Source organism: Ovis aries, chromosome 9 (genome assembly GCF_016772045.2).
Source record: "Ovis aries strain OAR_USU_Benz2616 breed Rambouillet chromosome 9, ARS-UI_Ramb_v3.0, whole genome shotgun sequence".
Taxonomy (NCBI): Eukaryota; Metazoa; Chordata; class Mammalia; order Artiodactyla; family Bovidae; genus Ovis; species Ovis aries.
Genome location: NC_056062.1, coordinates 43,414,497 through 43,428,202, shown reverse-complemented (window position 1 = coordinate 43,428,202; position 13,706 = coordinate 43,414,497). Strand labels below are relative to the sequence as shown.

At 42.7% G+C, this 13,706-nt stretch overlaps 1 protein-coding gene across 1 annotated transcript in view; it reads right to left on the bottom strand.

The window, feature by feature from the left end:
* DNAJC5B (DnaJ heat shock protein family (Hsp40) member C5 beta) overlaps nucleotides 1-13,706 on the bottom strand; it is an 80,708-nt gene that overhangs the window by 15,332 nt on the left and 51,670 nt on the right. The window contains exon 4 of the mRNA XM_027972999.3: nucleotides 12,252-12,423. Coding sequence (XP_027828800.1) covers nucleotides 12,252-12,423 — 172 coding nt within the window. The remainder of the gene's footprint in view (nucleotides 1-12,251; nucleotides 12,424-13,706) is intronic.

The window sequence follows — 13,706 nt, the reverse complement described above, 5'->3', positions numbered from 1 at the left end:
AAACCCAGAGCTTGCTTAGGTGAGCTGTCTAATAGAAGTTGTCCACAAAAGTAAAAGTGAAGTGTAACTTGCTCAGTTGTGTCTCACTCTGCGACCCCATGGACTGTAGCTCACCAGGCTCCTCTGTCCATGGGAGGCAAGAATACAGGAGTGGGTTGCCATTTCCTACTCCAGGGGATCTTTCCAACCCAGGGATCAAATCTAGGTCTCTTGCATTGGCAAGTGGATTCTTTACTTTCTGGGCCAACAGAGAAGCCACAAGTCCACAAAAAGCTAGTACCCTGGATGATTATGTGGTGTCTAAATCACCATACTCCTAAATCTGCAAGGAAACATGCTGGTCTTGAGTTTTTGTGAAGCAGGGAAGAGCCTTTTAAAAAATGTTTATTGGCAAGTCAATGAGCACACAATTTGGCAGGCCAAATTTATAATACCTATGTGTTCCAAGAAACCTCAAGCTGAAAATTTAGTTTGAAATGGTCCAGTGCAAAAGCACTGAGCAGAAGTGGATGACCCCAACCTTCAACCCAAGCCTTAGAGAATCCCCCACAAATTGCAAGAAATAAACTCATAGTTAAAACAGGTAGGAGAGATAAGGAGAAAGAGAAGGAGAGAGACTGAGAGAAGGGGGTGAGAGTGAGTGGAAGTTAGAAATAGAAACAGTGAACACTGGGTAAGAGCCAGTAGAAACAACAAAAGGCTAAATCAGACCCCAAAAGGCTTCAAACCCTGCAGTGACACTTCAAACTCATACAGTGTTGTATGTCAAGTAAACATCTCAATAAGACTGAGATTTAAAAAGGAAAATGATCAAACATGATTTAAGATAAGAGTTACCTCTGAAGAGGGAACAGCAAGCAAAGAACTTACAGGTAATGGCAATAATCAGGTTGTAATATTTGCTTGTATATGCTGGATAAGTAGAAACTATAACAGATAGAATAAGTGAATCACCCCCCAAATCTCTACCAGTAACTAACAGAGTTGGGGTTTGAAATGAGACTGTGTAATTCAAAGCCCTTTCCTGTCTTAGCCACTAACTGTACTGTTCTCGAGGTAGCTGGCATAAAGGCTGATGATCAACTTTCCTGTTTCCCCACACTTGTGAATATTGATGCTTTGTGGTATCCTTTGCTCCTTGCCTCATGGGTGAATTTGCAGGAAACAAAGAACCTTCTCCTTTTCTGAAGAAAGTGTGTTTAGCTTCTTTCTGTAATCAACTCTTGGTATACCCCTCTCCCCTATTACAGATATTTTTTAATTGAAGTGAGATTCACATAACATAAAATGAACCATTTTAATGTGAACAAGTTAGTACATTCATAATATATTAAATATATAATTCACTGCTTCTATCTAGTTGCAAAACAGTTCCCCCAAAGGAAACCCAGTATATATTAGGCAGTCGTTACCTGTTCCTCCTCTCTTCCTTTCCCCCAGCCCCCCAACCCAGGCCCTGGAAACCACCAATATGCTTTATGCATCTATGAATTTACCTATCTGGATATTTCATGTAGATGGGGTTATACTGTATTTGTCCTTTTGCATCTGGCTTCTTTCACTTAGCATAATGTTTCCAGGTTCATTCATCCTATAGTATTTTTCAGTACTTCATTCCTTTTTAAGGTTGAATAATATTTCACCTCCAGGTTTGATCCCTGGGTTGGGAAGATCCCCTAGAAAAGGGAATGGCTACCCACTCCAGTATTCTTGCCTGGAGCATTCCCTGGACAGAGAAGCCTGGTGGGCTACAGTTCATGGGGTCACAAAGAGTCGAACATGACTGAGTGACTGATACCACCTTTTTGCTTTTCCTCCCCAGAATCTTCTGGGTTTTCTCTCGACTCCTTCTCCTCTCTTCCTAGTTAAATCCTACGTCTCTTGCTCTTGTCTAGCAAACTTTTCAGGATTCCAGCTGTTTTCTGCTTATCACATTTTGCTTTGATAGTATGAGCCCTTGTCTGGATGTAGCCCAGTTTGGGGTTATTTGCAAATATGATCTCGGCATAACTTCTACTTCATTCTATTTCTTGGTAAAAACTATGCAATAGAACAGCCTAATAAGACCATCCCCGCCTTGCCCAGCATCTAGAGCTCCATTTACCCTCTGGTCCACAGCATACAGAGATATTGTGTGCCAAACACTGTGCCAGTATCAAGATTCTTCCCTTCTGGGACTTCCGTGGTGGTCCAATAGCTAAGAATCCACCTTCCATTGCAGGGGATGCGGGAAACTAAGATTCCATATGCCTGGGGGCAACTAAGCCTGTGTGCTGCAACTGCAAGACCCACAGCCAAATAAATAAATAGATTTTTTAAATAAAATACTTAAAGGAAAAAAAAAGGATTCCTCTCTTCTAGGATTCTCCATCCCCAAAATCTCCTACCCCGTAACTTCTCCTCCTTAAAGTTTTCAGCTTTAAGTGTCACTCCCTCTGGGAAGCGGTCCTCACCTGCATCCGGGTCAGGCCCCCTAGTGTTCATTGTCACAGCCCCGTGCTTCTCCTCTGGCACACTTACTGTACCTCTAAGTTAACTAGCTTGTTGTGTGATTATTTCTTTACTATTTGTCTTCGCATCTCCTCTGCTAGACTGTCAGGTCTAAGACCGCAGGGACGGCATCTTTCTTTGCTCTAGCCCCTAGCAAAAAGTGCTCAATAAATGTTTGTGGTTGAAAGACTATCTTGATAAACCTGTCGAGTAAATTTGCTCACTGAACCTTAGCAGGCAAACTTTGAAGAAGTCTTGGGTCCACTTTGAACCGCTTCTAGGGCAGTATTCTGAGCTGACTCACTCATCCTGCTCCCCAGGCCCGGGACCTCGGTGATGCTTACTTGATATTTTCATATAGAAAGTGAAACTGTCAGCTGCTCACTCGTGTCCTACTCTTTGCAACCCTGTGGACAACAGTCAGCCAGGCTCCTCTGTTCATGGGATTCTCCAGGCAAGAACTGGAGTGGGTAGCTATTCCCTCTCCAGGGGTTCTTCCTGACGCAGGGATCGAACCTGGGTCTTCCTCATTGCAGGCAGAATCTTTATCAGCAAAGGGCTTTGGACTAGTCACCACAGTTATTTTCCATAAATTATTTTTAGAAATCAGATCCTTTGGATTGGGGGATGGTTAGGAAGGGGATTGAGTGGGACTGGCGAAAAGAAGGAGGAATTTAATCTCTTCCTTGGTGCCCTTTCACTGGGCAGTAAAGTGCGATGAATGCTGAATAGTAAATGTAATAAATGTCTCAATATCTTGGCTGAGGGTGAGTCTAATTACAAGCCATATGGCCTCTTCAGCTCAGTGGCTGTGAATTTGTTTGGGCTTCATCCAGGTGACTGGCAGAAGCAGCTAAGCAGTCAACAGATTTTTCTCTGCACTGACTCTCACGTTTTTAGATCCAAGGTCAGCACACTATAACATCTTCTCCCTTAAATATCGTATTCCCTTGCCTTCAAAAAAAAAAAAGATAGGGAAATTATGACTCCACAGGGAAATTTTAGGGTTTTAATTGGTCATTTGCAGACCAGTGCTTGGAAAAAAAAACAAAACTGAATTTACCTTTTGTATTTTTGGTTCTCTTTGCCAGGGTATTCAGTGAAGCTAGGTTTCCATTTATGCTTTTGTTTCTATGCCACCTTCCTCTTTTCTTTTCTTCCTTCCTCCCTTCCTTTCTGTCTCTGTCTGTCTGTCTGTCTGTCTCTCTCTCTCTCACACACACACGCTAACACACACAGGCCTAGGGAAAAGTGTTCTGTCTTAGGATGGTCTCTGTAGCCCTCTTGGCTGGTAGAATTTTGACTTCATTATATCCTTCATCTAACAGAGGTGTATAGTCTAGATGAGCTTGTTTTACATATAGTGCTCAAAATTTCACAAAGTAGAACTTCTAATTTGTGATAGCCATTACCTTTATCTTTCAAGCTTTAAATTTTCCAAGATAAAAGGGAGGGATGGGCAACCCGCCAAGATACTGTCTCTCTTCTCTTTGCTCCTAGTTGATTAATAAGAATAATAGAATTCCCCTGTGTTCCTAGAAACCCACCGGGATTTTACTTTTGAGAAAGAGATGGGAATCAGTCTACAAGTTCTAAAGTTTGCAGAGACTATTGAAGATGCCACTATTTTGAACTTCCTTCCTTTATTTCTTAAAAGGGTAAAAGTTGGGTTACACCCTTTCGCATGGATGAAACACACAATAACCCAAGTAAATCTCTCCTCTTTACTAGCAAATGCCACCCTGTACCACTACTCTTGACCAGAAACCATGGGGTGTGTTTTTGTGGTTTGTAGCAATTCTGTGTATAATTACTGCTAGCCATACTGGCATAGAAGTGGCCTTAGAGATAACTTCTGTAACTCAACATCCCAATTTAATTGTTTAAGAGACTTGAAGATCCACACCAGACATGGTGTCACACTCTATAAATGTGTCCATTGTGCTCTGATCCTGGAAGGATTAGGTGATGGAGGGGCAACAGTGTTTCAAATGTGTATTCAAACTTGGTCTGTAGAAAAATTCTTCCAAATTTTACATCTTATATATGAAATAAGTTGGATAGGAGTTTTCTTAAATTTGACAACATCCCTAAAAAGTTAGACAACATTATCAATAATGAGATGTAAAATTGAAATTTTTCTAATCTACCAATAATAAAAAACAAATTTTGAACAGACATGCTAGAGTGTTCTTGCCTGGAGAATCCCAGGGATGGGGGAGCCTGGTGGGCTGTCATCTATGGGGTCGCACAGAGTCAGACACGACTGAAGCGACTTAGCAGCAGCAGCAGCAGCTAGAGGAAAGACAATTATTTTTCTATTGCCCCTACAGTAAATGATGTTAATGAAGTTGCTATTAAATAAAGAGGCAATGAAAGAAGATATACCCAGAAATTATGGCAGGGAGTATTATAAAGGTGTGCCAGGCAGTTAATTAAACTATTGCTATTTTTCAAAATCTGTGACATTTAAGATGTTTATGAGTTTTTAAGCCTTGCAATTTTTTTGTAATTTCTTTTTTTCATGATAGATATTCGCTTTTAGATCTAATTTTGTATTTGTAATTCTATGGTTTTTTTTTTTTTTTCTCCAAAAGGACTGTACAGATTGTGTTAAGTTTCTGGCCCTCAAAAACCTAGAATAATTGTGCATTAAAATACTTCAGAATAGAATAGAGCTTTTCCTTTTGGTTAAGGCTTATAGTAACACAGTCAAAGGGTTCATGATTCACTTAGTCTGTAATCTGACCTTTGCAATGGACCTGATAGCTCTGGAGTGTCAGAACTGAGGACAGGCACATAAATTCATCACCAACAACTCTGTAGGAAGGAAACCTGGGTGGCATTTGGCACTGAGTATGTGTTTCTGTTCCAGAAAGGAAATCTACAGAGAAGGTCTGCTGAAATGACTGGGTGGAGCTTTTGTCTAATTAAAAAAGGAAAGACTCTGTGGCTCTTCAGAGAAGAGTGAAACACTGGATTTGTGATATCTAGATTTAATTCGCCCAGTTTTGGTTTCCACGCTATAAAGGAAAAGATAAGGATGACATACTGGCTGACAATTACAGTGCTCTCCTGTGTCACTGCTCCCTTCTGTTCTCTGCCAGTGATGGACTGGGTTGATGGATATTATAGGAGATCCCAGTGACCCCTGACATGACCTAATGTCAGTTTTCAGAACTTTTCAGTCGCTCAGTTGTGTCCAAATCTTTGCAACCGCATGGACTGTAGCACGCCAGGCCTCCCTGTCCATCACCAACTCCCGGAGCTTACTCAAACTCAGGTCCATTGAGTCGGTGATGCCATCCAACCAACTCATCCTCTGTCATCTCCTTCTCCTGTCTTCAGTCTTTCACAGCATCAGGGTCTTTTCAATGAGTCAGTTCTTTGCGTCAGGTGGCCAAAGTATTGGAGTTTCAGCTTCAACATCAGCCCTTCCAATGAATATTCAGGACTAATTTCTTTTAGGATGGACTGGTTGGATCTCCTTGCAGTCCAAGGGACTCTCAAGACTCTTCTCCAACACCACAGTTCAAAAGCATCAATTCTTCAGTGCTCAGCTTTCTTTATGGTCCAACTGTCACATCCACACATGACTACTGGAAAAACCAAAGCTTTGACTATATGGACCTTTGTTGGCAAAATAATGTCTCTGCTTTTTAATATGCTGTCTAGATTGGTCATAGCTTTTCTTCCAAGGAGCAAGCATCTTTTAATTTCATGGCTGCAATCACCATCTGCAGTGATTTTGGAGCCCAAAAAATAAAGTCTCTCACTGTTTCCATTGATTCCCCATCTATTTGCCATAAAGTGATGGGACCAGATGCCATGATCTTAGTTTTCTGAATGTTGAGTTTTAAGCCAACTTTTTCACTCTGCTCTTCACTTTCATCAAGGGGCTATTTAGTTCCTCCTTGCTTGCCATTAGGGTGGTGTCATCTGCATATCTGAGGTTATTGATATTTCTCCCAGCAATCTTGATTCTAGCTTGTGCTTCATCCAGCCCAGCATTTCTCATGATCTACTCTGCATATAAGTTAAATAAGCAACGTGACAATATACAGCCTTGATGTACTCCTTTCCTGATTTGGAACCAGCCTGTTGTTCCATGTCCATTTCTAACTGTTGCTTCTAGATCTGCATACAGGTTTCTCAGGAGGCAGGTCAGGTGGTCTGGTATTCCCATCTCTTTCAGAATTTTCCACAGTTTGTTGTGATTCACACAGTCAAAGGCTTTGGCATAGTCAATATAACAGAAGTAGATGTTTTTCTGGAATTGTCTTGCTTTTTTGATGATCTAACAGATATTGGCAATTTGATCTCTAGTTCCTCTGCCTTTTCTAAATCCAGCTTGAATATCTGAAAGATCACGGTTCACGTATTGCTGAAGCCTGGCTTGGAGAATTTTGAGCATTACTTTACTAGTGTGTGAGATGAGTACCATTGTGCAGTAGTTTGAGCATTCTTTGGCATTGCCTTTCTTTGGGATTGGAATGAAAACTGACCTTTTCCAGTCCTGTGGCCACTGCTGAGTTTTCCAAATTTGCTGGCATATTGAGTGCAGCACTTTCACAGCATCATCTTTTAAGATCTGCAATAGCTCAACTGGAATTCCATCACCTCCACTAGCTTTGTTCGTAGTGATGCTTCCTATTGCCCACTTGACTTCACACTCAAGGATGTCTGACTCTAGATGAGTGATCACACCATTGTGGTTATCTGGGTCATGAAGATCTTTTTTGTATAGTTCTACTGTGTATTTTTGCCATCCCTTCTCAATATCTTCTGCTTCTGTTAGGTCCATACCATTTCTGTCCTTTATTGTGCCCATCTTTGCATGAAATGTTCCTTTGGTATCTCTAATTTTCTTGAAGAAGTCTCTAGTCTTTCTCATTCTATTGTTTTCCTCTATTTCTTTGCACTGATCACTGAAGAAGGCTTTCTTATCTCTCCTTGCTATTTTTTGGAACTCTGTGTTCAGATAGGTATATCTTTCTTTTTCTCCTTTCCTTTAGCTTCTCTTCTTTTCTCAGCTATTTGTAAGGCCTCCTCAGACAACCATTTTGCCTATTTGCATTTCTTTTTCTTGGGGATGGTCTTGATCACTGCCTCCTGTACAATGTCATGAACCTCTGTCCACAGTTCTTCAGGCATTCTGTCTGTCAGATCTAGGCCCTTAAATCTATTTCTCACTTCCACATTATAATTGTAATGGATTTGATTTAGGTCATACCTGAATGGTCCAGTGGTTTTCCCTACTTTCTTCAATTTAAGTCTGAATTTGGCAATAAGGAGTTCATGATCTGAGCCACAGTCAGCTCCCAGTCTTATTTTTGCTGGCTGTATAGAACTTCTCCATCTTTGGCTACAAAGAATATAATTAATCTGATTTCAGTATTGACCATCTGGTAATGTCCATGTGTAGAGTCTTCTCTTGTTCTTGTTGGAAGAGGGTGTTTGCTATGCCCAATGTATTCTCTTGACAAAACTCTGTTAACCTTTGCCCTGCTTTGTTTTGTACTCCAAGGCCAAATTTGCCTGTTACTCCAGGTATCTCTTAACTTCCTACTTTTGCATTCCAGTCCCCTATGGTGAAAAGGACATCTCTTTTGGGTGTTAGTTCTAGAAGGTCTTGTAGGTCTTCTAGAACCATTCAACTTCAGTTTCTTCAGCCTTATTGGTCGGGCATAGACTTGGATTACTGTGATATTGAATGGTTTGCCTTGGAAATGAACAGAGATCATTCTGTCATTTTTGATACAGCATCCAAGTACTGCATTTCAGACTCTTTTGTTGACTATTAGGGCTACTACATTTCTTCTAAGGGGTTCTTGCCCAAAGTAGTAGATATAATGGTCATCTGAGTTAAATTTACCCATTCCAGTTCATTTTAGTTCGCTGATTCCTAAAATATCGATGTTCACTCTTGCCTTCTCCTGTTTGACCACTTTCAATTTGCCTTGATTCATGGACCTAACATTCCAGGTTCCTATGCAACATTGTTCTTTACAGCATCAGAATTTACTTCCATCACTGGTCACATCCACAACTGGGTGTTTTTGGTTTGGCTCTGTCTCTTCTTTCTTTCTGGAGTTATTTCTCCACTGATCTCCAGTATCATATTGGGCACCAACTTACCTGGGGACTTCATCATTCAGTGTCCTATCTTTTGCTTTTTCATACTGTTCATGGGTTTCTCAAGGCAAGAATATGAAAGTGGTTTGCCATTTTTTTCTCCAGTGTACCACGTTTTGTCAGAACTCTCCATGGTGACCCATCCATCTTGGGTGGCCCTACATGGCATGGCTTATAGTTTCTTTGAGTTAGGCAAGGCTGCGGTCCATTGTGTGGATCACAATAAACTGTGGAAAATTTTGAGAGAGATAGGAATACCAGACCACCTGACTCTTGAGAAACCTATATGCAAGTCAGGAAGCAACAGTTAGAATTGCACATGGAACAACAGACTGGTTCCAAATAGGAAAAGGAGTACGTCAAGGCTGTATATTGTCACCCTGCTTATTTAATTTATATGCAGAGTACATCATGAGAAATGCTGGGCTAGAAGAAGCACAAGCTGGAATCAAGATTGCTGGGAGAAATATCAATAACCTCAGATATGCAGATGACACCACCCTTATGGCAGAAAGTGAAGAGGAACTAAAAAGCCTCTTGATGAAAGTGAAAGGGGAGAGTGAAAAAGTTGGCTTAAAGCTCAACATTCAGAAAATGAAGATCATGGCATTCGGTCCCATCACTTCATGGGAAATAGCTGGGGAAACAGTGGAAACAGTGTTAGACTTTATTTTGGGGGGCTCCAAAGTCACTGCAGATGGTGACTGCAGCCATGAAATTAAAAGATGCTTATTCCTTGGAAGGAAAGCTATGATCAACCTAGATAGCATATTCAAAAGCAGAGACATTACTTTGCCGACTAAGGTCCATCTAGTCAAGGCTATGGTTTTTCCTGTGGTCATGTATGGATGTGAGAGTTGGACTGTGAAGAAGGCTGAGTGCCAAAGAATTGATGCTTTTGAACTGTGTTGTTGGAGAAGACTCTTGAGAGTCCCTTGGACTGCAAGGAGATCCAACCAGTCCATTCTGAAGGAGATCAGCCCTGGAAGGACTGATGCTAAAGCTGAAACTCCAGTACTTTGGCCACCTCATATGAAGAGTTGACTCATTGGAAAAGACCCTGATGCTGGGAGGGATTGGGGGCAGGAGGTGAAGGGGACGACAGAGGATGAGATGACTGGATGGCATCACTGACTTGATGGACATGAATCTGAGTGAACTCCGGGACTTGGTGATGGACAGGGAGGCCTGGTGTGCTGCGATTCATGGGCTTGCAAAGAGTCGGACATGACTGAGCGACTGAACTGAACTGTGGTCCATTTGATCAGTTTGGTTAGTTTTCTATGATTATGGTTTTCATTCTGTTGGCCCTCTGATGGATAAGAGGCTTATGGAAACTTCTTCACAGGGACTGACTGTGGGGTAAACTGGGTCTTGTTCTGATGGGTGGGGTCATGCTCAGTAATTCTTTAATCCAATTTTCTGTTGATGGGCAGGGCTGAATGTCAGTTTGAAAGTGAAAGTGAAGTCACTCAGTTGTGTCCGACTCTTTGCAACCCTGTGGACTGTAATCCACCAGGCTCCTCTGTCCATGGGATTTTCCAGGGAAGGATACTGGAGTGGGTTGTCATCTCCCTCCAAAGAGCAGTTGCGAAAAATGCACTGGTCTCATCATCTTTACTCATGGAGGATCTTAGTTCCCTAACCAGGGATCAAACCTGTATCCCATGCACTGGGGGCATGGAGTCTTAACCACTGGACCAGCAAGGAAGTGCACTGGGCTCATCATTCTTAAGCAAGTTATGTCAAAGTCCATGGTTCATTCCTAAAGAAGAGTTTATACATATATATTTCTGTTTAACCTGTTCACGAGTAAAATAACTTGCTTACTCTTTTTTGGTATTATGCCCCATTATATATGTGTCCTTTGTATCCCAAATTAAGCAAAAGAAAGTTGTAATTGTATTTCACCATGGGCCTACAATTTGGCTGCAGGGGGGGTAATAAAAAATGGTAGGAGCAAACCCTATCTGCCACACTGGCCACCTGCTGGTCCCCATAGAAAGGAGTCACAGCTGGCATAGACATCCCTTCTGATATCCCAACCCTGAAATGGTCTGAGACCAAGCTAGGTTCACATGACTCCTTTAAGTTGGAAACGTTGCTCAGTCGCTCGCTCAGGCAAGTCCTACTCTTTGCAACCCCATGGACTGTAGCCTCCCATGCTCCTCCGTCCTTGGCATTTTCCAGGCAAGAATACTGGAGTGGGTTGCCATTTCAGGGTGGGTAATAATTGGATATTACTTAGTATCATATTTGATAGGGAATTAAAAGTACCTCGAAACCTTTAAAGAGTCCCTGCTCTGTCTCATGTCATGGAATTTGTGTTTCATTGTCATCAAAAGAATCAGTCCACAGAAGTGCATGCTGCATCACTGTCTGAGTTCTTGCTCAGTTGCTTCAGTCATGTCTGATTCTTTGCAACCCCATGGACTATAGCCCACCAGGCTCTTCTATCCATGGAATTCTCGAGGCAAGAATACTGGAGTGGGTTGCCATGCCCTCATCCAGGGATCACTGCCTGAATTATCAAGTAGTTCTTTTATTTCCAGGCTTCTCTGTGACTTAGTGATAAAGCCTATTGTCTAGAATAATGATCCAGTCTGCAGGAGAAAATGACAGTGGCATTATGGCTGTAAGACAGAGAGGACAATGGTAGGTTTGACTCCAGTTTGTTTAAACAAAGGCATTTCCCAGGGAGTATGGAGTATTCCTGATGTTGTGAATTCTATGAGATTTTACCTTTCTCTACATTGTTTTTGTTCAATGAGTGAACTTGAAGAATCAAGGAATATACTGTAGCCATGCATACACACTGATAAACACATGGAGGTAGTTTAGCAAACAGTCCCATTTGTAGGATGACACACTTGATGCTAGCATGGTTTGAAGCTAGCTCTGAATGTGTGGATATGAAGGAAGCCAAATTTCCAGGGAAGGCTACCATCCACCAGTTTTACCCAAATGCATTTTCAAAGTAGTCAAAAAGAAGAAAAGTCAAGGGTTGCTGACTTCTCTTGATGTCCATTCCCTTCTATTTGAATAGAGATCCTAACATAATAGGGCTTCCCTGATGGCTCAGCAGTAAAGAATCTGCCTGTGACACAGGAGATATGGATTTGACCCCTGGGTCGGGAAGATACCTTGGAAGAGGGCATGGTAACCCACTCCAGTATTCCTGCTTGGAGAATCCCATGGACAGAGAAGCCTGGTGGCCTATAGTCCAAGCCAGACACGACTGAGCACAGCATAAACCTAAACTAACAGACTGAAGTGCTTTTCCTGGGATAAATATCTACCTTGGCTGTCCTAACCCTGGGATTCCCACCCAACCTCCCTGGATCCGTGGTTCACTCTCTCATAATGTGACTATGAACCTTTGCTTTGTGATCAGCTTATCTCATGACTTCTTTCAGTGTCAGTTTGTGCTTTTTTTCTGTTAACTGGTAAAGATAAATTCCTCTTATCTTCCTCAAAACAAGTACCAAAGGAAAAAGTCTGTGGGATTCTTCCCCCAGTTTGGTTGTTGCATCTCTCTCACTTTGGCAATGACCATCACCATGGGACTTGGTGCTTGGCCAGGCACGTGAAGGGGCACCCACTGCTCTATTCTCATCTCACTCCACCTTTTGCTATGTCTGTCTTGATCTGCTCCTCAAGATCCTCTGGAGACACGTAGAAGTCCTCTTCTGGCATCGGTGACTTAGTCCAGCAGCGTCCACAGCAGCAGTTGCAACAACAGCACAGACAGCAGCAGAAATAGCAGCCGGTCAAGAGGCCAATGATGACAAACAGAGTCTAGAGGAAAGAGAGGCAAAGCAAAATAGGGGTAAGGGGTACAGGGGTGTAGGAGATCCCAGAAATCAAGTGTTCTGCCCATGTACCTCCAAAGACATGGAGGCATCACAGTTTTCATCCCACAAACTGCATATTCACCCTCATTCCTTATTCCATGGAGGACTATCTTTTCTGTTTCCTTGGAAACAAATTTCTCATAAAGTTTTGCCTAACGAGCCAGGAACAAGTGACTTGCAGTCAAAGTCACGAGGTATGACATTTTCTTCTTTATTCTTAAGTCACGGTGATCATTATTAAGAGCAGAGCAAACAAAACAAACTGGAAGGCATACCCTCTACAGGTCAGACGAGCTGACCACGGGCACTGAACCACTCTCACCAAAGAAGAGCCATGGATAGCCAGCCCTGCCGCCACCTTATTCTCTCGGTCACCAAGTCCTGCAGTCTCTCTCCTTGGGACCTTTGTCCAGCACCACCCCACCCATCCCCACCCTCATCATCTGTATCCTGAGTGGTAGGGCTTTAGAACAGAGCCCCTTATCCTGAAAGGCTACCCACTCCAGTATTCTGGCCTGGAGGATTCCGTGGACTGTATCGTCCATGCGGTTGCAAAAAGTCAGAAAAAACTGAGCGACTTTCACTTTCACTTTTCCTTATTTCTGCTCTGGACACTTCAGTAGCCTCAAAACTGACCTACCTGTGGCCACTCTTGCCTCTAACCCAGCCTACACATCACTGCTGGAGTTTTCTGACATGCGTGTTCTCGTAAACCCATGCAGCAACTCTTCTTGCCTTTTAGAAGAAGCTGGAGCTCCTTATTAGTGGTCGTCTGGCCTCTCCCAATGCCTCCCCTGCACCAGCATGGCTCCCCTCCTGCTGTATTTGCCGTAGTTCTGCTCTCCCTATGGACTCATCTGCCTGGACATCCCCTGCCCCGCCCCCTAGTCATCTAACAGATACCCACTCCATTTGTAAGTTTATCTCAGCGATCCTCCCTGTCATCTTTCCAGAAAGCCCACCTCCCCCAGAACAATTCCCCCTGGAGAAGGGCATGGCAAACCAGTCCAGTATTCTTGCCTGGAGAATCCCATGGACAGAGGAGCCTGGCGGGCTACATCCATGGGGTCTCAAAGAGTCAGACATGACCGAAGTGACTTAGCAGTCACGCACCAGAACAATTACTCCCTCCTCTATGCCCCAACCATACTCCATACAAATGTCCACCGTAGTCTTGTTTTCTTGACAAGACAAAACTTTTCAGTTATTCTGAAAAGTTTAAGACAG